General features: G+C 48.9%; 1 protein-coding gene across 4 annotated transcripts in view; it reads right to left on the bottom strand.

Moving 5' to 3' along the window:
* FAM184B (family with sequence similarity 184 member B) overlaps positions 1 to 27,029 on the bottom strand; it is a 496,675-nt gene that overhangs the window by 194,457 nt on the left and 275,189 nt on the right. For 2 of the 4 annotated variants that reach the window (XM_085642369.1, XM_085642370.1), the window contains exon 12: positions 26,415 to 26,531. In XM_085642369.1, the coding sequence (XP_085498495.1) occupies positions 26,415 to 26,531 (117 nt within the window). The remainder of the gene's footprint in view (positions 1 to 26,414; positions 26,532 to 27,029) is intronic. The other 2 variants (XM_085642368.1, XM_085642371.1) reach the window with 1 other exon arrangement.

The following is a 27,029-nucleotide window of genomic DNA, read 5'->3' as shown; positions in this document are numbered from 1 at the left end:
GGTGACCATACATAAGTGAACCTGCATATAAACTTAGCATCACAATATGTTGGTCCTTAATATTAAGGTCTTAATATTTTGGTCGCCAATACTTTTGTCCTCAATCTTCTTGCATACAGCCTCTCTTCTGTCGGGGGTTTGGGATGTGGCAGTGGAGATGAACCCCGCTTTTACCTCCGTCATACCGGTGTGATCAGTTATAGGTTGTGGAAAAAGATGGCAAATCTATTGGTGATTGCTATCAGGTTAGTCAGTATTTGACCTTGTTCGTTGATGATTGTTGAGATAGAATATTTAGATTCAGCTTGCTTCAACGCCATTTCCAGTAGCTTACCGGCCTTTTCACTCCGCTCATATTGTTTCTATTTCATCCTTAAGAATATATTACGAGTTCAGCAGTCCACAGGACCGCCAAACCCGGGGTGGCGACCATCCTCCGACCACCATCACACAGCGGGACTACCACGAGACCGCCAGCACCTCCGGGATCAAGGATCCTGCAGGGCCAGCGGTCTGCAACCGGCTGTAATATGCTGGCGGTGCCACTGCTGGCACCACCGAGCATATTACGAGTTTCATTTTCGTCACTCTTTTCATGGCGGTGATCCTGCCATGAAAAGGGTGGCGGAAAGGGACCCTAACACGCCCCCTGCCGGATTTGGGCTGGGGGGTGCATGCGGGAGGCACATGTAGTGCCCCCTTGTATTTGCACCCCCACTTCCTGCATGGTGTGGCAAGAATGCCATGCCATGTGGGAAGGTGCAGTTGGCGGTCTGACTGTGGCGGTCTGCATTATAGTCTCTTCTATGAGCCTTGCAGACCGCCGCCGTCAGACCGCTGAAACACCGTCCACCAGACCAGAATGTAACTCTTGATCTGGTGGGTGGTCGCACCACAGGTTTGTCGGTCCTACAGCAGACGGTGGAGGACCGCCAACGCTGTAAGACCACAAAACTCATAATCAGGCCCTAATTCTACTTTAGATGTATATAGGTCATCTTTAATATCATATGTCGCCTTAAGTGCTGATCTTAAAATGAATTAGTGTAGTTCCATATTATACTGCCCGTATAGTCTGGAAACCTCACCCTTCAATTGAAACTGGGACGTCTTACTCATATTTTCAGATCCTGCTGCGTCCCTAATTAATTTCCCTCTTAAATAGGCTTTCCTAGCTGTAGAAAGTGTCTGGGCCAAATTAATCGAGCCCTCATTTAATCTAAATATGCCATAAAGTAAAGAATGCAGGTGGTCTTTGTAGGCAGGCATTCTAAACATGATATGCTCATCTGCCATGCGCCTTATGGTGGGACATTTAGGCCAGCGACTATTTGCAACAGGACTATGTCGTGATCGGGTGCACTGTTGAAGATAATCCAAAGTAACAACATCACTCATTAATGTGTACTCCCTCTCTCCTGGATGCAGTAAAGGTCACGATTCAACAGTTCATTGTCAGTTAATAAATCTTGTGGGGAGTGCCTGTCCTGAATCGTCATGCATCAAGTCTGCCTAGTGCTTGTGCTCACTCCCCTAAACATAGTGTGATTGTCTTAACCTGACTGGCATATTTAATTTACTTGTAAGTACCTTGAAGAGTGGAATACCATATACCCAGGGCCTGTGAATTAAATGCTACTAGTGAGCCTGCAGCACTTATTGGGCCACCCACTGAAGTAGGCCTTTAAAACATGTCCCAGGCCTGCCATTGCATCCTGATTGCAGTTTTAAACTCACAATAATGTATCCAAACCACAATGAGGCTCATAGACCTACTCAACTCCTTATGTGGCGTATGCCGCAAAATGCGGAAAGGAAGCAATTCCTTTTGTTATTTAACCCTCACTCACCCTATTGGTGTCATACTTCATCATCGGGTCCACCATGACTCCTAAAGGTCAGGGTGGGGTCGACCATATTTCAGGGTGCTCCTAGGATATGTAGTCCAGGGGGACTTAAAGATAAAAATCCTACTACAATCCCCAGGTATCCCATTATTCACAGGGATAAAGTGGACGTTAAAAGGATCAAACAGGGTCTTCTTGGAGGTTATGGTCCTATGACCCTAAAAGACTGCCAACATGTTTCAGCCCAACAATTCAGTGGCTAAAAATGGTTCTGGGCTTTTGTCAAGGCACAACAAATATTCCCTCCCTGGTGTTGACCCCAAAAATGTTTGACCTATATATTAGTGATGAAGGTACAGAAAGCTGTAACCTTTGTGACAATAATAATAATGAAAACAATAACAACGGGGAGAATACTTATCTCCCTTCTTCTGATAGCAAAAAATTCCGCCTGTAAGGAGAACAAAAGAGTAGAGGACAAACAAATATGCATTACAATAACAGACCCGATGTACGATTGCGCCCATCACTTCATAGACAACAGGTAATTCATGATTGCTTCTAGAGCTACTTGCAACACAGTAGATGTGTAAATGTAAATGTATGGTTTTTTATATAGCGCTGATCACCACTACGAGTATCTCAGCGCTGTATTCATACCGCTGAAGGAACCCTTCCTGGCTTTCCATGTGAGGTGTCCACTCCTGGGCACCCCCAAGGTGAGGCCAGGCATCCCAGCGCTGTTGGGGCCGTTGTGGAGATTAAGCAAGCTATTGCCCAGAGTTGCAGCGTGGGACCCATGGTTAGAATAGGCACTGAGGCGAGAATATCCAGTCCGCGGAATTTATAGCCCGAGACCCTGCCGAAACAGGAATCGAACCCTGGTCCCGGACCAGTGCTCTGCATCGAGGTCTGCCGCTCTAACCATTGAGCCACACTTCTCCAGATGTCTATGCAGTCTTTCAGTTTTGGCGCAATCCCTTCTGTGAAAATGATTTCAGGGCAGACATGAGATCAGTTATGTTGTAACAGGTGAACATCAAAGCAGAGAGCACGTGCTCAATGCAGTTGGTCTGTGTGAGTAACAAGCATGAGAGATAACCGGCACCATCCTCATATCACATCTGTTACGCCCAGAGTAAGTGCCACAACTGAGAATTCTATAATATTGTTAGAAATTTGGTTTCTAGTTGGCAGAGGTATGCACCCTAGTTCAAGCAGGAACCACAATCTTAGTAAGGGTAAGTCAAATACACACCCTAAATTTACCGAGCAGGCAAGCTTAACTTAAGAGGCAATGTGTAAGTATTTGTGCAACACTTAGTACAGTAAAATAGTGACAACACAACACAAAAATACACCACACCTGGTTAGAAAAATAGAGCTTAATTTATTGAACAAAACAAGACCAACATAACAACAATCCAATAAGTAGAACTGGAGTCATGAATTTCTAAAGAATATCTGTAAAAAAAGTAGCGCCAACCAAGGTTATCTGGTCGCACTGGACCTGCTCAAATCTGAAATCTGAAAGTTCCGGCCGACCGTGATGGAGCACAGGTCGGATACAGGGACCAACCTTCTCCCGCTTAAAAAGTATGTTGAATGGAGGATGCTGTCAGGACCTCTTCCCGGTTACGTGCTGGCTGTAACGCTAGCGCGAACCAGGAAGTGAAAAAGTAGAAAGCAACTACAGCTCCCGGCGTCCTCCGCGAGTCACTCCCCACGTGACCGCTAGGCGACGTCGGAAGTCGCGTAAAGGCAGTGGCCCGGGAAGAGGGCGCTGCTGATGATTCCAGTGTTAGCGGTCGTCAGCGACTCCAGAAGACCCAGTATACAGGCGGTAAGAGTGCTACTAAGGCACGTTTCAGGAACAGCTGCTGGTTTATGACCCGCGAGGACACGAGAGGCGGGGCTCTGCTTCCGTGTTTTAAAGGCTAATACCCTGTTGGAGAGCCCGGGGCAGGGCTCGTTCAGAGGGAACATACACTCCCTCCTGGAAACTTGGCCAACAGGTTGCTGTGTGTGTGTGTGGGACAAGGAAACCCAGTAACATTGTTTTGATCCCTTGATGAACTTTGTGGGCCACCCCAACGTTGTGTATAATAACAGCAAGCAGGCGACCTTAGCAGAGCTCGGACGCTCCACTGTTTAAAACGCCCTTCGTTGTCAGAGCGGAGAGGCAGGACGCCTGCCTGGTTAAACCCTTCCATGACTCTTGGACAAATACGTAGGCATCACGGGGGTTAAACTAACGATCAGAAGTGTGTGTCTTGAGCCATAGGGCATTGAGGAGCATCAATGTTCAAGGCTGTTCACATTGATCACATTGATCTAATAAGAGTGTGATTATATTACCAACCTTCAGGAAACTCGACAAAGGTCGTTGTTCTGTGTTTGTTTCTGTTATCTTTTCTTTTCCTTATCCAGAAGTGAGAGCGAGCTTCGGGCGATGTTCCTAATATTCGTTTAAGGTCATACCGGCATTTACTGTGGTACGTGTTGTGCAAGTTCTCTGCAGAAAGCGATCCATTGAGGGGTGGGGTACAGAGTGTATTTTCAACATAATAGTTCTTCTTTGTCCTCCCTAGTGCCAGGCAGACGAATACACATATGCCCTGCTCTCTTCTGGTGGTCATGGCTCCGGTTATTTTCCTTTACAGGTAGGGGGGGAAACACATGGTTTTAGAGTTGTGTCACAAAGCATTGTTTGCAGCAGGGCTGGTTGATTGCGAAACACCTACTGATAGTGTTCTTGTTCCTGTGTCTTTTTCAGGTCTCCCTCCCTGCTGTCCCTACCCTTTCCTTCCCCCGCTTGATCACTCCAACAGTCCGAGAGTATTGCATTCCGGACTTGATGTTATCGGGAGGTGGGCCCCCATAGAGCATCAACACCACTCCGAGGATCTGAGAAGGAACTGCCTGACAGATGCGTTCACATCGAAGACCCAATGCGGGGAGCAGAAGAGGCAATACATCGCCGCTGATCCCTTTGGATCTAGGTGATGTGTGGGTTCCGATCCACGCAGTCAGAGATGAGTTGTCGGCGTACCCTTTCCAACGAAGGTGATGCGTCATTGTTGAGCCGCGCAGTCGATGCATCAGTGTCAATGGAGTCACATCGGTTCTGACTGGTGCAACAGCTGCGATACATGGATTGTTGCTGGTTCAGCACAGAAAACCCACTTTGAAGGGCCTAGGACTGGATTGGCACCAATTGGCAGGGTAGGACTCACAGATGGCAGAGCCCAGGTGCTGTTTCAGGGTTGCTAGCAGCCTTTAATGTCCCTGAGACTTCAAAACAGGAGGCAAGCAGACAAGCCCTTGGAGTCACTCTGGGTTCAAGTGGTGCACGTCCAGTCCTTCTCACCCAGGCAGAGAGGGCAGCAGGCAGTTCAGCACAACAGAAAAACTTCTCTTTCAGAGCAGCAGTCCAGCAGAGGGGCAGTCCTTCAGCAGCACAGCAGTCTTTCTTCCTGGCAGAGTACCACAGGTGCAGAGGTGTACTGAGTTGGTAGGGTCTGAAGTCCAGTTCTTATACCCAGTGGTGCCTTAGAAGTGGGTGAGACTTCAAAGTTTTTTTTTTGTGTCTTGCAATTGTTTATTAAACAAGAAATAAGAATGTACAACATGGATGATCGTCATCCCGCATGAAGATTTAATAATGTGCGGACGTTGCACAATAGAAAAGAAAAGAAATATGAAAAACCAGGATGAATAGATACATACCAATAGGAAGGGAGGGGGGTGAAGGGGAGTCGTACAAAGTGGAGTTAGGGGCAATGTTTGTGGGCTGCTGGGGGGACGTGGACAAATTCTCCTGCGCCATATCAGAGATCAGGGGTGAGAGATAATAGTCTGTTAGGGGGGGAACCCTGAAGGCCCATGTCGCCGTCTTTGGGTTGGTTCCCAGGAGACTTATCTAGTGGAGCTGACAGCGACCTGTGTTTGCAGGGAGGGTCGCAGGAAGGTAAGGATCATGGGTAGGAGACGTCTCCTGGGTGGAGGAATGGCTGGACCCGTGGATAGGTAGGGTGTCCGAGGCTAGGTGATATAGGCAGCACGCAGGGCGGGTGGCAGATCAGGGAGAGGGGGAGGGCTACTTTCCAGTCCTGTTGGCGGTAGCATGTCTGTATAGTGCTGGGGGTGTGTGTGGAGATACAGTGAAAGAGATAAAGAAGAAGAGGAAAAGAATGGTGACTGATAGCCTCGTCTGCTGACTCCGGTGTTGGGAAGGTGCTTCTCGCCTGTTGATAGGTCTGTGCGTCTGGAGGGGGAGGGGAGAAGGGGTTGTGGAGAGGGAGGAGGGTTTGGTGGAGAAGAGAGGTGGAGAGGCATGGGGGAAGAAGGGACAGTGTGAGGGTATAGGGAGGGAGCTGGTTGGGTGAGGGGTCTATGAGTGTTTAGGGTGGGATGGGGGATAGTGGTTTAAGAAAGGGGGGGTGCCGGGGAGGGTGGCAGGGGGGGACAGGACGTGGTGAGACAGGGTGTGGAAGTAGAGGGGAGGAGAAGAAAAGGACAGAGGGGTAGAGACCGATATGCTAATGGAGGTAGGGGTAGGAGAGATAGTGGGAGTGGGGTGTGATGAGACAAATAAGTATTCTGTGTTGTAATAGTGGCAGCCAGCTGTGCAGTTCAGTGTGGTCCTGCGTAGGGTAGGTCATTGGGGTAGGGGGTCTGGAGCACCTGGGGTGGATTGCCTGCTGTTGTTCTCATCCTGTAGGAAGGGTGCACATGTCTGAAAGAACAGATCGGGCTGGTCTTGCAGGTTATAAATGGCTCGCTCGTGTGAAGCCATCTGGATCATGGCCACTAGCCAAGCCTTCTGTGATAGGGGCGCTGGCGACCTCCTTTGGCAGAGGATACATATATTGGCCTTGGCCAGAGCTGTGTGAAAGAGAAGGCGCAGTGGTCGGGAGAGCTCTGGTGAGTACTGTGTGTCATGGAGGAGAATGGCTAAGGAGGTGAGTGGTAGCTGCAGAGGCATTGAGGTGCTCAAGACTGATCCAACGTATGACCTAAAAGGTTGGATCCAGGGACATTCGCAGATTATATGCGTCATATTGTAGTGGGTGCTCGCACATCCCCATTAGTGCGCGAGCAGAGGAGAACTGCTCTATTCAGTTTAGTTGGGGTCCAGTGCCAGTCGTGCAGTGTTTTAAAAAGACAGGACTTCAGACGGGCCTCCCTCATACTCCTGTCCAGAGCCTCTAAAGTGTCTGCCCATTCATCGTCTTCATATGTGACTGATAGTCGGGCATGCCATTAGGCGTGCAGAGCTCCTGAAAAATGCTGCGAGAAAAGGTGGAATGAAAGTGTGCCGTATAGTCCTGACATCACCCCTTTATATCTCCACTATATATTCGGATAGGATACTTCCGGCGAGGACTGTAGGGATCACGGGCGAGGTCCGAGGCAGCTCCCCAGACAGTGTTGTAATTGTAAGTAGTGGCAGGTTTGTTTCGGGTGGAGGCCAAATTCTTCTCTCAGTTGGGCAAATGATTTAAGGTCCCCATTTATTAAGAGTTGGTCTATGGTGTAGATACCCGCTTTACTCCAGTGAGTCCAGTGCAGGATCTGTCCGTATGCTGGCATTGCTCTACAGGGGGGCTTTTTCATGCAATCGTGGGTCTGTCCCGAATAGATGATGGTCACGTTACCAGGCCTTGTGCATAGCGTGCAGTACCGGATGGAAAGTGTCATGGCTGCCGGGGCGGGCTCCATACATGATAGAAAGGCCCATGTCGGCGGGTAGTATGGCCCGTTCAACGTGAACCCACTGCGGTGGGTCATGGACACTAGGTAGCATGTATGCCAGTTGAGAGAGCAAGGGCGTAATGTTCCACCGATGGGAGGCCCAGGCTTCCGAAGGACCGACATGCCATTAGCTTGGTTGCAGCTAATCTGGGTATCAAAGAGCCCCACACAGAAGATTGGATTTGGGAGTCAATGAGACATAGTGTGGACAGAAGTACTTGAACTGGGAGCATCCCGAGAGTGTACGTGAAGTGTGGTCTCATTACCATCCGTACCGCCTCCACTCTGCGCCACATGGAAAGCCCCAGTACAGACCATTTTTCGAAGTCACGTTTCATCTGGGCTAGTAGTGGGTCCATGTTGTCCAGGACCATACCCTCTGTGGCCCTGTTCACCAGGATACCAGAAACTGAAGGCGGGAAGGTTGTCATCGGAAAGGGTAGCCGTGTAAGGCCGCTTTGGTGGTGCCGGCCGAGATTGGAAGGGCTTCGCTCTTGTCCCAGTTTACTTTATAGCTAGAGAGTGTTGAGATGTCATCGATGATGTCTAGCAGGGCAGAGAGGGATTTTTGTAAATCGGTCAGAGTAAGAAGGACATTGTCCGCATATAAATATATCTTGGAGTGCCCGGTTGGGAGTGGGGTGCCTACAATGTTGGCAGAGCTGCAGATAATAGAGTCTAAGGGTTCCATGGCCAAGAGGAAAAGGAGTGATGTGAGGTGGCATCCCTGACAGGAAGCCACTGCAGTTAACCTGGGCCGTAGGGCAGTCATATAGCAGCCGTACCTTGGCTATGAATTGGTCCCTCAGGCTGAAGCACTCCATTGTAGCGAAGAGATAGTCCCATTCAATGCGGTCGAACGCTTTCTCTGCATCAAGGGAAAGGGTCAGTGCGTCTGCCTGTAAATCTTTGGCCAAACACTGGGCGTGGGCTAAGGTTAAAGATGGTTTCTAGAGGACCGACCTGGTACGAAGCCCACGTGCGTGTGTGGTATAAAGACGGGAGAACCTTGCTCAGACGGACTGCTAAAATGCTGGCCAGAATGTTAATGTCACAGTTAAGTAGGGAGATAGGCCCGTAGCTGCCTCATATCCGAGGATCTCTCCCAGGCTTAGGGAGAACATCGATTAGCCCCTTATTAGACACTGGTCCTAGGGAGGATATCTGCGCTGCCACCTGGAAAGAGGCATGTAAAGTCTCGATCATCTCGATCGTCTCCTCTCCAGACCATCTATAAAAGTCTGCAGGGAGGCCGTCCTCCCCGGGGGCTTTATGGTAGGGTAGCTTGGATATTGCGAGTGCTATTTCTTCTTTGCTGATCTCCCCCTCCAGGGGCTCTCTACCTTTGTCCGAAAGACGGGGGAGGTCAACCCCTCTCCGGAAGGCAGTCATGCATTCCCTGTCTGCCGGTTTCCCGGTGCGTAAAAGGTCTTGTAAAACTAGGCAAACTCGTTCACAATCTCCTGGGCGGGGTGAGGACCTCACCTCCTGCCAATGTTATAGCAAGGACGGCCATAGCGGCCTCCTGTTGGCGGAGCTGGGCTGCAAGTAGTCTACTGGCTTATTCCCCTTGTTCGTAGTATCACCCCTTCATTCGTTGTAGAGCGTATTTCGCTTTAGAGGTAAAGAGGCTATTGTGAGCCATCTAGGCCTGTTCTAGGGACCTGAGGTGTTGCAGGGTGGGTGTAGTGTGAGATGTCCTTCTCTAGTTCCTTCTGCCGGGTAGCCATCTGTCTGTTGGCCATCACGGCATCTCTGAGAAGTCTCCCTCTAATAGTGGCCTTCAAGGCAGCCCAGAGTACTCTACGGGAGGTCACTTAGTTATTGTTATCTGAGAGATATGAGGAGAGGTAAGCTTTTAATTGGGATTTACCCTGTGAGGTGTGGTGGCGCTGTATGTTTATTCGCCATGGTTTGTGTCCCGGGGAGGTCCCTGGGCATACCCGTCCCGAGTGGGACGGGTTTGCCCAGACGTGGGTCCCATGCTCTCCATGACACTGGAAGTCAAGCTGTTCTGGCTGATGAGGGTTGAAAACCCGAAACCGGTCCTAGGATGCTTGTTTCCAGTCCAGGGAGACCTGGCCTTCCAGTTTGGGCTGGACTGTTCCCATTGGGCACAGTGTGGCCAAGTCAAACAAGACAAAGTGGAGAATGACCTGAAACAGTGCCTCTGTGAGGAGAGCCAGGGAGGGGGTTTAAGGAGGTAGGAGAATGTGTTATAAGCACATGCTTGTGTAACCCTGTGTGGCTCAGAAGAAGAGGAACATGCCCAGTGGTCATTAGGAGGGGAGAGGAAATTAGGGAGCTTACAGGAGCAGCATAAGAGTGTATGCTGGTTGCGGGTGTGGCTGGGAGGGGAGGTCACAAGGAGATATGGCTATAGCGTAGGCTTCTCTCAACAACAGTGGTAGCAGTGGTAGCTGCGTTTCTCTTCATCTGGAAACAGGAAGGGCAGAGTAAGAGAACAACCTGTCCCTTACTACTGGCCAAATTCCCCGGAAGTGGAAACATGCCACCGTTGTCCCTCTCTTAAAAAAGCCACATTGGATCCAGCCAAGCTGAAAGGTTTTAGGCCTATTTCTCTACTCCCTTTATTCTCCACAATAGCAGAAAAACACATAAACTATCAGTTGATGAAATATATTAAGTCCACAAATCGAGACGGTAATACTGCGGCCTTCAAAATGCTGGATCTGAGGGCAGCGTTCAGTACCATATCCCATGGCCTTGTGCTTGAGCGGCTGTGGTCTAATGGTGTTGGCGGTTCAGCCTTTAGATGTCTCGCCTCTTTCCTTGAGAATCGGATCTTCCAAGTAATACAACCACTTTTCTCTCCTGAGGTTTTCCCATTACAGCAGCCCAACACTGTTCAATCTTTACATGCACTCTCTAGCTGATATCATCAAGCATTTTGGTGTCAAAATTGTGTCATATGCCGATGACACCCAATTGATTATTATGCTGAATCAGGATGGGGGTCTTTCATCTGATTGTTTCAGATCTTTCTTGGTAGGACTTGCCTGAAGGATTGATCATAGCTGCCTCATGATGAATGCTGAGAAAACTGAGGTGCTGGTGGTAGGGAAACAGCCTTATATCTGGTCCACATCATGGTGGCCAGATGTATTGAGACCAGTTCCGAGCCCCAAACAGAAAGTTAAAATCTTCAGTGTATGTTTCGATAGTAACTTTACCTTTGACAATCAGATATCTTGTCTTGCTGGCATCTGTTTTGGCACCCTAAACATGCTACAGACGTTTGTGTGTCTACTGTAATCTATTGTGTTTAGGTGTAACTGATGATAGACTTAAGAAAGTTCAAAGGGTGCAGCATGCTGCTACACGTTTGTTATTGAATATTCCTACAGTCTTCCATTTGGCCAAGCGCTGGCTAAGCTGCACTGGCTCCCAATAAGTAAGAGAGTGATGTTTAAAACTTTATGTTTTTGCCACACAATTCTGAAAGGAAGAAGCCCTCGCTACGTTCATTTTCTGATCAAGGCATATTGCCCTAGCAGAAGTCTCAGGTCATCTGAAGCAGCATTGGCAATAGTTCCTAGAGTGAAGAAGGCACATTTGGGTGGTCGGACCCAAATATGTGTCTATTGTTTACATTAAATGAGCGGTGCTGAGTCCTAATAAGGGCTACTTGGTGCATCATTTGGGTCAATGGAAGAGGAGGTGCACCTGTTACACTCCTTTTCAGGAGTCAGTTCCAGCTGACACCAGTTTCAGAACCGATCATGGTTTGTCCCTTTCTTTTTCATTAGCATTCTCCTCCTTCCAAACTGCTTCAGTATATATCTGGGATGAGTTGTTTCCTGTGTTTCTACCAAACTGGTGTAGTGTAGTGTAGTTCCTACATCCCTGATAGGCTCTGTGCATTGGAATAATATACACTATAGTTTTGACATAGGACTGAGGTCAGTATGTCTCTATTGAGTACATTAATCTTAATTACTTGTGTGTGCCAGCTAACTCAGAGGTCACTAGAAACTTCTCGAATATACAAGAAGGGATTAGTTTCTGATAACCATATAAACATGACAACTTTGTTTCCCTTAGAGTCGGAACAATCTCAGAACCGTGGAAACAATAGATAACAGTTTCACTCAGTCAATCGTGCATGCTTTGTTTCTACAGAGTTACACAGCAATAGAGAGACAGGCGTTTCAATAAAAAGGGGTTTATTGAACAGTCTTATTTCTCAAGCAAGAGATATGAACTGCTACAATCGTAAGACAGGATGCGAAGTACAATACGTACAGAGTTAGCAGTAAGATGAAATAATACTGCAATAGCATGGTTTGTAGCTATGACATATATTCATAAAATACATACATAAATAACACAGGCTAAAATGTGAATACTCATCTGATGCTTCTAAATAGTTCTACCCCAGTGTACCTAACCTAAGTGTAGTACGGGGTAAGAAGTAGGTGCTGTTTTCTAAAGTATAGCTAGCTATAGTTTTAGTTTTGCCAAGAGTTGCCAAAAGTTTCTCTAAGTTCTAGTCTGCTCCATACCTAAGAATATGTGAGGTTGGAATCTCTTTCCGGGACTCGATATCTAACACCCCGCAAGGGGAGTCAGAAACACTTTAGCTGGATTCTCTGCGAGGAGGATGACAGCGTCTGGTCAGTGCATCAGGCGGGAACTCGATCTCCTTCCGAACTTGCTGTGGCGAACCGCAAGTAGGCAGTCGAACTGGACCGTGCCGGAACCGTGGTTTGCCAGGGCAAGTGCTGGTATATTTATACCTTGAAGGTGTTTAGGAATGCCTGTATTGACGTAAAAGCCAGGCATCGGAACGTCATGCATGAACCCCTAAGGAATTGATGTTCATGCATACTAAATGAGCTCTTGGAGAAATCAATATCCAAGCAAGGGAAATTCCTAAAGGCTTAAGAGTCTGGTTTTCCAAGAACTCGTTGTGACGTGGATTGACGGATGTAGGAGACCATGCCTGTATTTGGTTAACATGGACAATGCCTAAATAAGGGCTGGATTTTCTATGCCTAAATAAGGGCAATATGAATTGTACCTATATAAGGGCATAAATCGGGAAACCTATATACGGAATCTAAATCTACACACAACAGTAGGGTGCAGGCTGAAGATCATCAGAGGCAAACTGGCAATACCCCTTTCACCAGACTATCATTGTTATTTAGGGATTCACAACTTTATGGAGAGCGGGTTTCTGGACTTGTACAAGACTGTTACAGAAAGGAACGAGTTGTAGTAGAGACCACATCACTGTGAGTGCATTTTACCTTTAGTGGTGAGTTTTCGGTGCTGCATGGAACCTGCATCTTCATTCTTTCCCCTCCAGTTGCTATCACTCTCCACTGATTCTCAGTCAGTGCTCTACCTGCTCACGGTCATCAGCCTTATGGCCAGCCAATAAGCAGATCATTTCACCATTTGCGGTGGTCTGAAGGCTAGTTGGTGCATGGTTACAGTGGTCAAGAGGATTGTATGGTGAACTGTTATGTTAAAGCGATTTATAAAGCGCGCGATTACCGGATTCGGTGTCCTGGCGCTAGCTACTTCTCCCAAGAAATGGCCGGGTGTAAAGAAATTAATTCACATTAACTGTGCAAGTATAAACCAAACAATGTAGACAGCGTTTAAATGTGAGACCAGAGATGGCAAAATTAATCATTCATAGGTGCTGGAAGAGGGTAGAAGGGGGCAGCAGCCCCAAAAGAAGAATGCTGCAGTTCAGAAGGTGAATGAGCGATAATGATGCCTTTAAATTTTGTCGGGTCATATTTGCTATTCGTTCAGGCTATGCCTTCTGACAAATTAATGCTTATTCTTTTAATATGTAGATTGGTTTTACTTCTCTTTCTCTAACAGCAACGTTAGAGGATTTTGTAAAATTAGCTATCTGACAATCTTGCTTGGACACAGGGAGAGTGTAAAAAGAAGGGCTGCAAGATGTCAGTTGTTTTCTGTTAGACCTGTCAGCCCTTTGGGTGGTCCCTCCTCATCATTATTTATTTTGTCCCACTTTTGCCTCAAACCCTGTTAGTATTTTTTTCTTTTTGGGAACCACCAGACTTTTTAGTATTGATGCAGATTCAGGGAGCCATTTTATCTACCCCTGGAACTTCTGTCTGAGGGCCTGAAACACAAAATGGTGGCCACCCATTGTCACCTGTGACATCACTGGAACCTACCAGCACCTTCCAGAACATTCCAGAACCCTGTGACCGTGTGAGGCAGGTTTAGAATGTTGGGAAGGCATCTCCAGGTTGGCAGTTGGAGTTGGCAGTTGGCACCTGACTGGTGAAGAGAGAGGAGCACAGAACTGAAGGAGGAAGGAGTGAGGCAACAGGGGTGGAAACTTGTGCCTGGAGTGGGGTCCAGAACCCCACCCTTGATACTAGTCCCTGCTGACTGAGCCCAGCCTGGAGCCCTGTGTGGGAGAAAGCAAGAAAAACCATCTTAAGGACCTGGACAGCCGGAACAGGCCTTAAAAGTAAAGAACAGCAAGTTCCTGACCTGGTTACTGGTAACTTCCTGAAGTCCGACGTCGAGAAGCCTGGAGACCTGGAGCCCGAGGTGGAGAAGCGGCGCTGACTGGAAAGCAGACGTCGTACCCGGAGCCGCCAGAGGTCGAGAGAGGGCGCCGACGGAGGTCGTGGAGACACCAGAGGTCGAGGAGGAAGTCACCTGAGGTCGAGTGTGCGGCGTCGACGGGGGAGTGAAGTCCGCCCCCCGGAGTCGCCGGAGACCGAGGTGAAGCGTGCCGGAGGTCGGGAGTGGAGATCGCACTCCGGAGTCGCCGGAACCTGAAGAGAATCGTGCCGGAGGTCGGGAGTGGAGGTCGCACTCCGGAGTCGCCGGAACCTGAGGAAAGGAGCACCGGAGGTCGGGAGTGGAGATCGCACTCCGGAGCCGCCGGAAGTCGACATCGAGCCAAGGCCGCCCGATGTCATCGAACCGGAGCCGCCCGAAGTCGACATCGAGCCAAGACCGCCCGACGTCATCGAACCGGAGCCGACATCGAACCGAGGCCGCCGACATCGATCCGGAACCGCCTCCCCGCGTCGACAAGAACTGTCATTGAGCCGAGGCCGCCGACATCGAACCGGAACCGCCTCACGGCGTCGACACGACTCCAGCGGCGTCGGAACTTCATAAAAAGGGCAGTAAGTGGAATAGAGGGCGCCTAAGGCCCTGTGAAGCCCTAAGAGACCATCCTAGAGGCTAGAGAGGTGCTGGAACCAGCTTGATAGTGCCAGGGGTGAGCTGAGACTAATACAGAGGGGTTGTGTAGTGTGGGAGAGCCAGATCTCTAGATTCCCCCTTGATCTACCTCAGTTTAGGCCTCAGCCTTGTCCAGGCCAGGTAGTACACCCCTCAGGTCATCCAAAACTCTACAAGCTGGGATTGGGCCAAATCATCCCATAGTACCTCAGGAATGTGAACTGATTTTCAAGTGTCACTGTTGGCTTTTATTATTTATTGAGAGCACTGTATTTATTGTATTCATCCTATTTATTGCCTCACAGTATTTATTGCCTCACAGTATTTATTGTTTCACAGTATTTATTGTCGCACAGTATTTATTGTCTCGCAGTATTTATTGCCTCGTAATATTTAATTGCCTTTTATGTAATGCACTTATATTTATGCCTTGATTATTTATGATCGACCTTATTTATTGAATCGTTGAAGTATTATTTATTTGACTTACCCTTCCACAGGAAAAGCCTTGTGTACTGTGATTGTATTATTATTTATTTAATCAGCAACTAAGAGAAAAGAAGATAAAGAGATATATTTTCAGTATAATTTTTAAGGTGTAGTGTCGTTTTTGGAACGGATGCACGCATGGTTATTGTGTGGGTATGACGTATGCTTAGCACGGTGCCTGACCCCCGACCGCTCGAGCCAAGCTACCACAGTGTATGTCTGGGAGAACACCACCACCCTTCCAGTGTGGGAGTGTTTTTCTAACATAATTGGTGTTCAGTGGTGGGATAGAGCTGTGCCTACGTATACTCGACAATAACTGTGGGTAGTCCATAGGCCTACACCGGGAGTTTTCTCCAAGCGGACTTCCTAATTGTGAGTTTTTGTTTTTTCCAAATTTACTCTGGTGGTGGGAGGAGGTATTATAAAAGGTACCCCCCTGCATAGCTTCTGCAAATAACTGTCCTCTGACCTGAGTGGGCAAGATGGAGTTTGTACTGGAGAATTTAGAAACGTACACTGTGGCCCAACTCAGGGAGTTTTGTCAGCGGGAGGGGGTATATTGTCCCCCAGGAGCAAAGAAGGGTGCACTCCAAACCAGCTTAAGGGCTTGGGGGGAGGCACGACGAGAAAGCAAGGCTGAGGAGGAGGACAGGGATAGAGAGCCTGACAGTGAGGGAGCTGGTTTGTACCAACCTGAGGTGGGGAACCTGTTAGCGGGGCCCAGGGCACTTTCTAGGAAGGGCAGCAGTGCCTCTAGCGGTGGCTTGTCTGAAGTGGAGTTAACAGACCGGAGGGAGAAAAGACAGCTCACATGGGACTTAGCAAGGCTGGAGAAAGAGAAGGAGGAACAGAGGATGGCTCATGAGCTGAGGTTAAGGGAGATAGATCTCCAGATCCTACGAGCCGGGGCACACCCTATTCCTAATGGTGGCAGCGAAGAAAGAGAGTTCACCAGGGAACCCAAACCCTATTTGCCGAAAGACATAGTGGCTAGCTATGGAGTGGGCGACGATATTGCCAAGTGGCTAGCGGCCTATGAGGTCTCATTAAGGGCCCATGGGGTTCCAGAGAAGTACTGGGGAGGGGGATTGTACAGGTACATGCCTCCAGCTGGTAGGGATGCATTATTGGCCCTAGAGCAGGATGAGCAGACCCACTACCCCACCATGAAAGTGGCGCTCATACGAAAGTTTGGACTAACACCCGAGAAATACAGACAGAAGTTCCGGGGTAGCCACAAACTGGGCACACAGAATTGGGTGGACTTCCTGGATTATGCAAAGAAGGCATTAGAGGGGTGGATTCAGGGCAGTGAAGTGAGGAACTACGAGGGGTTGTTTGATTTAGTATTGAAGGAACACCTGCTTGAAAAATGTTTCCATGAACTGCGTCAACACCTGGTGGATAGCAAGCTGACCAATCCCCGGAAGCTTGCTGAGGAGGCGGACATTTGGGCTAGTACCCGGGTGTCCACAAGGGGGACTGGAGGGGATACTCAAAAGGCCGGACAGGGCGCCCCCCAGAAGAAAGAGGGAGGGGAAAAGAAAAAGGAGTTCTCCAAAGGCCCCCAAAATAATTTCCAAGGTAAGGGAACAGGATTCACCCCTAGGGCTAACCCACCCAGAAACCCTAATCCTGGCCAGAGTCAGCAGCCAAGGGTTGTCCATTGCTTCGAGTGCGGTGGCGTTGGACACTATAAGGGAGATGCGAAGTGCCCAAAACGACCACCCCCTCCCATTGGAGGAAAGGCCCCCGGAGTAGCTAGTGTAGTGCTCGGGGAGGAGATGCCTTTAATTAAGGGAAGGGAGTGGGCGGGTGTCACTTTAGTGTCCCTGGGAGAACGGGAGATGGTTCCTAAGATCCAGGTGCCCGCAAATACTATAAAGTATGGGCAGTGGGTCACCATCAACGGCCAAAGGGGGGAGGCTCTGAGAGACACAGGAGCCAGTATGACTATGGTGCGTAGCCAACTGGTGTCTCCAGAGCAGGTGATTCCCGATGTACTCCACCCTGCCGCGATGGCTGACGGCAGAATGGGCCACTATCCGGTGGCCGAGGTTCCCTTTGAATGGGAAGGGGTTGCAGGTTCACTTCGAGTTGCCGTAAGCCCTGCCGTGCCAGTCGATTGTCTACTAGGGAATGACATGGAGCACAATGCTTGGAAAGAGGTGGAATACCGGACTCACACTGAGATGCTGGGTACACCTGTCTGGGCCTGTGTGAGCACAGGGTCCGCGACTACCCGGAGAGGGAGTTCGTTCAGGCTGGAGCCTGGAACAAAGGCCCAGCCAGCTGCCGATCAAGGGAAGAACCGAGGACGGGTGGAGCCTGCCTCGGCATCCGCGCCCCGTGTGACGGATAGGCCACCGGAGGTGGTGGACCAGGAGTCCGCGGTGGGGGATGTTACCAAACAGGAGAACCTACCCATCCCGGCCGAGTGGCACGTGGAGGGAGGCCCGACCAGGGAGGAATTCTGCCAGGGCCAGGAGGAGTGCCCTACCCTTGAGGGACTGAGGCAACAGGCCGAAGCCCAGGCAGCAGGGAACGTTGAAGGGAACTACAGTGTTTACTGGGAGGATGGCCTCCTCTACAGTGAACCCAAGGCACCCCTACATGGATCGTCACGAGCCTTGGTAGTCCCTCAACGTTATCGAGCCTTCCTTCTGGAGTTGGCTCACGAGATCCCATTGGCAGGACACCTGGGGCAAGACAAGACCTTCGCCCGTCTGGTCCCACACTTTTATTGGCCTCAAATGAAAGTGTCGTCCGACACCTACTGCCGGACATGTGTGTCTTGCCAAGCCAGTGGGAAAACAGGGGTGAAGCTGAAAGCTCCTCTGGAACCACTTCCTGTCGTTAGCACCCCCTTTGAAAGGGTGGGCATCGACATTGTGGGTCCATTAGATCCGCCTACTACAGCTGGTCACAGGTTTATCCTGGTTTTGGTGGATCATGCCACACGGTACCCAGAGGCTATACCTCTAAGGACCATTACAGCACCTGTTGTGGCTAGGGCCCTGATGGGAATCTTTACCCGAGTGGGTTTTCCCAAGGAAGTTGTGTCCGACAGGGGGACCAACTTCATGTCAGCATACATGCGGGCCATGTGGAAGGAGTGTGGAGTGACCTACCGGTTCACAACTCCTTACCACCCCCAGACCAATGGTCTGGTGGAGAGGTTTAACAAAACCTTGAAAGGCATGATCAGAAGTCTGCCTGAAAGCCTGGGGAGGAAATGGGACGTCCTCCTACCCTGTCTATTGTTTTCCTACAGGGAAGTGCCACAGAAGGGAGTGGGCTTCAGCCCCTTCGAGCTTTTGTATGGGCACCCTGTGCGTGGACCTCTCAGCCTGGTGAGAGACGTATGGGAAAGAACTCCCAGAAAGCTTCCCCAGGACGTGGTGAGCTACATGCTGGCCTTCCGAAGCCAAATGGCTAAGTTGTGGAAGCAAGCTTCTGACAACTTGGAGGCCAGCCAAGCAGTAATGAAGGCGTGGTATGACCACAACGCTCACCCGGTGGAGTTGGAGCCTGGCCAGAAGGTGTGGGTGATCGAACCAGGAGAGCTTAGCGCCCTCCAGGATCGCTGGTCAGGACCCTTTGAGGTATTGGAGAAGAAGGGTAAGGCTACCTACTTGGTGGATCTTAAGACCCCTCGTCAGCCCCTACGGGTGCTGCATGCCAACCGCCTCAAACCCCACCACGAGAGGCCCGAAGTCATTTTCATGATGGTGACTGACGGAGCAGAGGACGCGGAAAGCGAGCCTCTCCCCGATTTGTTTGCGTCTCAAGAGAAGGATGGGTCGGTGGAGGGAGTGATTCTCTCCCCATCCCTAACTCCTGAACAGCAGGAGGACTGCCGCCAGGTCCTGGGACAGTACTCTTCGTTGTTCTCCCTTGTTCCGGGTAGGACTCACCTGTGCGTCCATGACGTGGACACAGGAGACAGCCCACCTGTGAAGTCCAAGATCTACCGGATGTCAGACAAGGTGAAGGCCAGCATTAACAGTGAAGTCACTAAGATGCTGGAGCTAGGAGTGATCGAACCTTTTAGCAGCCCCCGGTCCAGTCCGGTGGTGTTAGTACCAAAAGCCGCACCACCGGGTGGCCAACCGGAACTGAGGTTCTGTGTGGACTACCGGGGACTAAATTCGGTAACCAAAACTGATGCTCATCCGATCCCAAGGGCGGATTAATTGATTGACCGGCTGGGAGCTGCCCAATATCTAAGTACCTTTGACCTTACTTCTGGGTACTGGCAGATCTCTTTGACTGATGGAGCTAGGGAAAGGTCAGCCTTCTCCACGCCCAATGGCCACTACCAGTTCTGTGTGATGCCCTTTGGGCTCAAGAACGCACCTGCCACGTTTCAGCGTCTGGTGAACCAGATCCTCACTGGAATGGAGAGTTTCTCTGCTGCTTATCTGGATGACATAGCCGTCTTCAGTAACAGCTGGGAGGATCACTTGCGTCACCTGCAAGCTGTTCTCCAGGCCCTGAGACAAGCTGGTTTAACGATCAAGGCCAGCAAGTGCCAGATCGGGCAGGGGTCGGTAGTGTACCTTGGACACTTGGTGGGTAGGGGAGCGGTGCAACCCCTCCAGGCGAAGATCGAGGCCATCATGGCCTGGGAACCCCCCAAGACTCAGACTGAAGTCCGAGCATTTTTGGGCCTCACCGGATACTACCGCCGCTTCGTGAAGGGATACGGTACCATCGTGGCCCCCCTCACGGAGCTTACGTCCAAGAAGCAACCTCGACGGGTAGTCTGGACGGAGGCTGGTCAGCAGGCCTTCGTAAAGCTGAAGCAAGCCATGTGCGAGGCCCCGGTCTTAAGGGCCCCAGACTTTTCCAAGAAGTTCATTGTCCAGACAGATGCATCGGAACATGGCATTGGGGCAGTGTTATCGCAACTCAATGAAGAGGGTCTGGATCAACCCGTGGTCTTCCTATCCCGGAGACTACTTCCCAGGGAACAGAAGTGGAGTGCAATAGAGCGAGAAGCCTTTGCAGTGGTATGGGCTCTGAAGAAGTAGCGGCCATACCTGTTTGGCTCGCACTTCCTAGTTCAGACCGACCACAGACCCCTTCGTTGGCTGATGCAGATGAAGGGGGAGAATCCCAAGTTGTTGAGGTGGTCTATCTCCCTACAGGGAATGGACTTTCAGGTGGAACATCGGCCTGGAGTGGACCACGCCAATGCAGACGGTCTCTCAAGGTATTTCCGCCTTAGTGATGAGAACTCCCAAGGGGTTGGGTAGCTCTCCCCACTTTCAGCTGGGGGGGACGCGTGTTAGACCTGTCAGCCCTTTGGGTGGTCCCTCCTCATCATTATTTATTTTGTCCCACTTTTGCCTCAAACCCTGTTAGTATTTTTTCCTTTTTGGGAACCACCAGACTTTTTAGTATTGATGCAGATTCAGGGAGCCATTTTATCTACCCCTGGAACTTCTGTCTGAGGGCCTAAAACACAAAATGGTGGCCACCCATTGTCACCTGTGACATCACTGGAACCTACCAGCACCTTCCAGAACATTCCAGAACCCTGTGACAGTGTGAGGCAGGTTTAGAATGTTGGGAAGGCATCTCCAGGTTGGCAGTTGGAGTTGGCAGTTGGCACCTGACTGGTGAAGAGAGAGGAGCACAGAACTGAAGGAGGAAGGAGTGAGGCAACAGGGGTGGAAACTTGTGCCTGGAGTGGGGTCCAGAAACCCACCCTTGATACTAGTCCCTGCTGACTGAGCCCAGCCTGGAGCCCTGTGTGGGAGAAAGCAAGAAAAACCATCTTAAGGACCTGGACAGCCGGAACAGGCCTTAAAAGTAAAGAACAGCAAGTTCCTGACCTGGTTACTGGTAACTTCCTGAAGTCCGACGTCGAGAAGCCTGGAGACCTGGAGCCCGAGGTGGAGAAGCGGCGCTGACTGGAAAGCAGACGTCGTACCCGGAGCCGCCAGAGGTCGAGAGAGGGCGCCGACGGAGGTCGTGGATACACCAGAGGTCGAGGAGGAAGTCACCTGAGGTCGAGTGTGCGGCGTCGACGGGGGAGTGAAGTCCGTCCCCCGGAATCACCGGAGACCGAGGTGAAGCGTGCCGGAGGTCGGGAGTGGAGATCGCACTCCGGAGTCGCCGGAACCTGAAGAGAATCGTGCCGGAGGTCGGGAGTGGAGGTCGCACTCCGGAGTCGCCGGAACCTGAGGAAAGGAGCACCGGAGGTCGGGAGTGGAGATCGCACTCCGGAGCCGCCGGAAGTCGACATCGAGCCAAGGCCGCCCGACGTCATCGAACCGGAGCCGCCCGAAGTCGACATCGAGCCAAGACCGCCCGACGTCATCGAACCGGAGCCGACATCGAACCGAGGCCGCCGACATCGATCCGGAACCGCCTCCCGGCGTCGACAAGAACTGTCATTGAGCCGAGGCCGCCGACATCGAACCGGAACCGCCTCACGGCGTCGACACGACTCCAGCGGCGTCGGAACTTCATAAAAAGGGCAGTAAGTGGAATAGAGGGCGCCTAAGGCCCTGTGAAGCCCTAAGAGACCATCCTAGAGGCTAGAGAGGTGCTGGAACCAGCTTGATAGTGCCAGGGGTGAGCTGAGACTAATACAGAGGGGTTGTGTAGTGTGGGAGAGCCAGATCTCTAGATTCCCCCTTGATCTACCTCAGTTTAGGCCTCAGCCTTGTCCAGGCCAGGTAGTACACCCCTCAGGTCATCCAAAACTCTACAAGCTGGGATTGGGCCAAATCATCCCATAGTACCTCAGGAATGTGAACTGATTTTCAAGTGTCACTGTTGGCTTTTATTATTTATTGAGAGCACTGTATTTATTGTATTCATCCTATTTATTGCCTCACAGTATTTATTGCCTCACAGTATTTATTGTTTCACAGTATTTATTGTCGCACAGTATTTATTGTCTCGCAGTATTTATTGCCTCGTAATATTTAATTGCCTTTTATGTAATGCACTTATATTTATGCCTTGATTATTTATGATCGACCTTATTTATTGAATCGTTGAAGTATTATTTATTTGACTTACCCTTCCACAGGAAAAGCCTTGTGTACTGTGATTGTATTATTATTTATTTAATCAGCAACTAAGAGAAAAGAAGATAAAGAGATATATTTTCAGTATAATTTTTAAGGTGTAGTGTCGTTTTTGGAACGGATGCACGCATGGTTATTGTGTGGGTATGACGTATGCTTAGCACAGTGCCTGACCCCCGACCGCTCGAGCCAAGCTACCACAGTGTATGTCTGGGAGAACACCACCACCTTTCCAGTGTGGGAGTGTTTTTCTAACATTTTCCTAACATAAACTGTACAAATATTTGAAAACAGCTTAGCAGTTAGAAAAGCACAAAGATTTTAATAGGATCAAAACAATTCAAGACACTTTACCTGGTGATGTGCATATGATAAATATTTGCTGAAACCTGATCTCCACACCTTTTTATTTTGGGTAGTTTTCCATAGCACAAACCCAAATGTATTGGAGCACTTTACATGAGCACCAGTCACATTACACAAGGACACATTCATTTTTTAGGCATGGGAAGTGATTTGCCTAGAATAACAGGATTTTGAGCCGATACCTGAACCTGGTTCCCTATTTCTGAGTCTTCAGCTCTGGCCGTAACGCCACATCCTCTCCCATTATTTGTGTGCTAGTTTTGCCAGTAAAACTTCATGTCAATGTGAATTGTTTTGCCATTTCAGTGGAAATTGTGCTATCTGTAAATTACAATTTGCTACCTCACCATGCATTAATAATACATTTGCAACAGTGTGCTAAAAAACGCACCAGCGTCCACATACCAAACCTTTGCCACTCTCCTGCTAAATGGGCGTGTGATGCTTGGATTTTTCACAACCCCTATGACTTCAGTGATGTAACATCGATGGCAGTACCCCCACTTCGAAAATTCTTCCAGCACCACTGCTCTTTGCCGTACTTTGACTATCACTGATGTAGGATATTGACTGCCCTCCTCCCATATGTGCGGTTGCCAGAGAAATAAATATATAAATTACCTAGTTGTCTATGATACAGCAGTAGTATTCCAATGTATGCCCCTTCGAGTTCAAACTTAGGCAGCAGGATAAATAAACAAAATTATCCCAGCTCCATGTTGGACAAGCACTTTTTTGTGTGGAAGCACACAACTTCTGCCCAATCAAAACGTACAGCAGGTCCACATGTGGGTGGAGCAAAACCCCTTTCTAGTAATGATCACATCACATAATTGACAAATTTTTCAGCGGCAGCTGCGCTGTCAAACCAGACAACGACTACCCAAGTTGGCAAGCCTGAGCCGCTTTTTTGGTATCTCACTAATGGAGGCAACTTATTTTTTGGAGCCCTGGCCTAAAAGGATGTCCTTTATGGGCAACAAAATATTCATGTTGGAATTCAGAAAAAAGTTTTTGGGGAGCTGCCAGGCAAAGAAGGGGTTTGCTGTTTTTGAGATGGACGATCTAGGGCGCGATGTCGTAAGGAAGCAACTCGGGCGTGGCATTCCCTGGATGCGCAGATTGGTAGGGTGAGAATTCAATGCAGAGGTTAACAGAAGAGAAACAGTGGCGTAGCCAGGGGGGGCGGTGGGGGCGGTCCGCCACAGGCGGCACTATTTTGGGGGAGGACAAAGGCATTCAGATAAGGCTCGGCTTGCTTTCCTGGACGTTCGGGGACGGGCAGAGAAGGAATAGGACTCGGGCAATGTCCTCTTCTTTTTTGTGCTGGCAGCTGCCCCCCCTCTCTTCCTATTATTCCCTCTCTTTCTGTCTTGCTCCTCACTTACTGAAAACTGTAACTTGAAGAAACAGTTCACAACCTCTTTCCTTCTTTCATTTAGTTGCTACCCTGTGAAATGAATCCAAAAAAGAAAAACACTCTTGCGGGAAAAGCCCTTTTTCTGACATTTTTCTATTCCAAAGTGCAGCGGGATGGAGAGAAATAGAAGGTTTTAAATATGAAAAATAAATACATAACTAAATAAAGCAAGACAGAGTGGTTGCAAAGTGGCCAGATTGGTTTTATTTACATCCAAACACATCAGCCTCACTTTTTAGACTTTGCAGTGATACGCTACTTTTGTTTTCTCGTCTTTCTTTGAACAGCATTGTTGTCCCCAGGTGGGGAAGTGCACCATTCCTGGAGGTACTGCAATACCTGGTTGATGGATGGATTGGAAAATAAAATGTGTACCATGGCTCTGTTTATGGATGTGGTCTTTTTAAACCATACTGTTTACGTTTATTAAGGATATAAGCAATGGACATTGAAACGGTTCCCTTCAGGGCCCTGTAGTCATGTCCTTAACTTTTCAGGTAAAACCACTCGCTGATTTCTGAATAGTGAGTGAGAGATCGTTAAGGTAACCATGTTGTTTCTGCTTACATTTCACATGCTTTACTTAATCTTGCATTCCCCATGAGTGTTTGCTTTTACTTTTTTTTTTTAGGCAGCATATTACTCTTATCAAGTGCATAATTTAAATTGAGCCACATCCAAGTGTTTATAGCGGGCACAATTAGGTTATAGCTGAAGGCAGTACGAGTTTCTCTCAGTGGGGCAGTATGGTGTTCAGTGGGGGAGAGGATGTGGCACTATGGCCAGAGCTGTCGAATTTGGAACTGGGGAACTGGGTTCAGCCTTCATGACCAGTCCACCAGACCACTCTACTGAGGGAGCATATTCGCATGCTAGACCTTACAAGGCCCCACTAGACCTTAGAAGGCTTGATGTCTTAGCACAAGCAGGTGTACCCTAGTGGTGTCAATTGTGAGATAACCTTGAAGGCCTGTCCACCACAATCCATACTGAAGTTCATCTCCAGTATTGCGGGCAGGCCTACGAAGCAGCACACCCTAGAGCAACAGTGATCCAGTCACTGTGACTCTGTCACTGAGGTCACATGAACCTTGAGCAGGTTAGGGCGGTGCAAATAGTGTGACCGCACTGGGTACCTATTTCGGGTGGGTGCATAGTGTTTGCAAGTATATTATGGCTTAAAAAAAAACTTGCTGCCACCTTCCTGGCCTCCAGAAATTTTCAGAAACAATAAAAATGTCATGATAACTTTGGTGATTAATGTTCTTCCTAGAGAGAGATCTGAGCTTTGTCCAGTGGAAGGGTTGACTCCTGGAAAGGTAGCACAGAGGGTTAATATGCCTGCTGCAAAGAACATGTACCATGCAGATCACAAAGTGCACTGCTTTAATGGGGGGACCATGATGAATGGTCATTTAATGTCAGCTGTAGATAATGGATCCCTGAACATTGTCATGTATGGGCATGTTTGCATTGTGCTGAGGGATTACCAGGTAATTGTTCACGCAGCTCTCTGATGGATGTCACATGCGGTTTTTCTGAGTCCTCAGATAGATCATGCAGTGTGTGTGATCCCTTTTGTACTGCCAGTCACCGGTGTATTCAACTGTGTAGCCTTGGAGCGTGTCATGTATGTGCATGTAACTTGCATGATCGAGGTAACTATTAGCGGCGATACTACGTGTCTCTCGGTCCTCTTTCAAGTGCTTGCCGTCCTTTTTCCCCAGGGGCGGCAATCTGAGGGATAGCCCCGGGCGCCACAAACTCTAGCTACGCCTCTGAAGAGAAAGGCAAGGCTTAAAGACTGGTAGGGGTGATTTTAAGCAGCACCGGTAGGTTGAAGTTAGGAGTGTGGGTCATGAAGAGGGGAGGGCACTAGGCCCAAGGGGAAATGATTATTTAGGATACTAAGAAGTTAGGGGGACTGGCTTGTATTAGGTGGTCGGTAATGTAGGAAGAAAGGTACAGTAAGTGTCTGTAAGGCAGTCTTTTCACAGTGTCTTCCGATAGCTCCTCCATCCCGACCAACGTTGCAATGAGAGACATTTTTATAAAGCGCCACTCGGTTCAGGCTTTGAACGGTGCTTTACTGCCACCTGGTGGTTAAGTAAAATAAAACCAGTTGACCATAAAAGAGGATAACGGCACAAAGGGCTGACTGAGCAAGATGGACAGCATAAAGGTATTGAGGAAGGAGTGTTTTTGCACATTATGGGTAACATATACGCTACAGTTTTGAAGCAGCTGTTGAAGATAAGAAACTTGCCTGATGTTTCCTCAGTCCCTTCAGATGTTTCAGCTCATTCAGCAGCTCCTCAATTTGCTTTCTTTGGTTGCTACAGGAAATCTGATGCTCTGATAGCTCTGCCCGAAGGGAATCTGCAAACAAAAACCAAAGGGCAGAGGCCGGTTACTGTGAGTACTGACGTCCAGGCACAACAGTACACATGGATGTCTGTGTTTGTGTGTTCTCCAACTCCCCCCAACGCCGCCTCGCTCGAAAGCTAAATCCGGATTTGAAAAAAAAAACATCTGTTAATTTCTTTTAAGTATGATGTGTCAGTATGACTTCACTGCATCCTCCTACATGGGTTCAATGTTGTTTTGTAGAAAAAAGTCAGCCAGGAGTCATTCATTCAGTCACTAGTAAGCCTTACTCGATTTCAAATGAAATCATAAACGCATTAAAAAAAAATCACAGCATAAATATATATATATATATATATGTTAAGAACAGATACGTCGATCATAAATGACTATATAAAAAATTATGACATACAATAAAAAAAATTGGACAATAATAATAGAAAAATGCCGACATACAAATATGAATTAAAACATGCCATCTAAAAACGCTGTTATTATATATATAATTAT

The sequence above is a fragment of the Triturus cristatus genome, chromosome 2_2 (assembly GCF_964204655.1).
Source record: "Triturus cristatus chromosome 2_2, aTriCri1.1, whole genome shotgun sequence".
Classification (NCBI taxonomy): domain Eukaryota; kingdom Metazoa; phylum Chordata; class Amphibia; order Caudata; family Salamandridae; genus Triturus; species Triturus cristatus.
The sequence above is the reverse complement of the archived record's forward strand: the minus strand, read 5'-3'. Positions and strand labels throughout refer to the sequence as shown.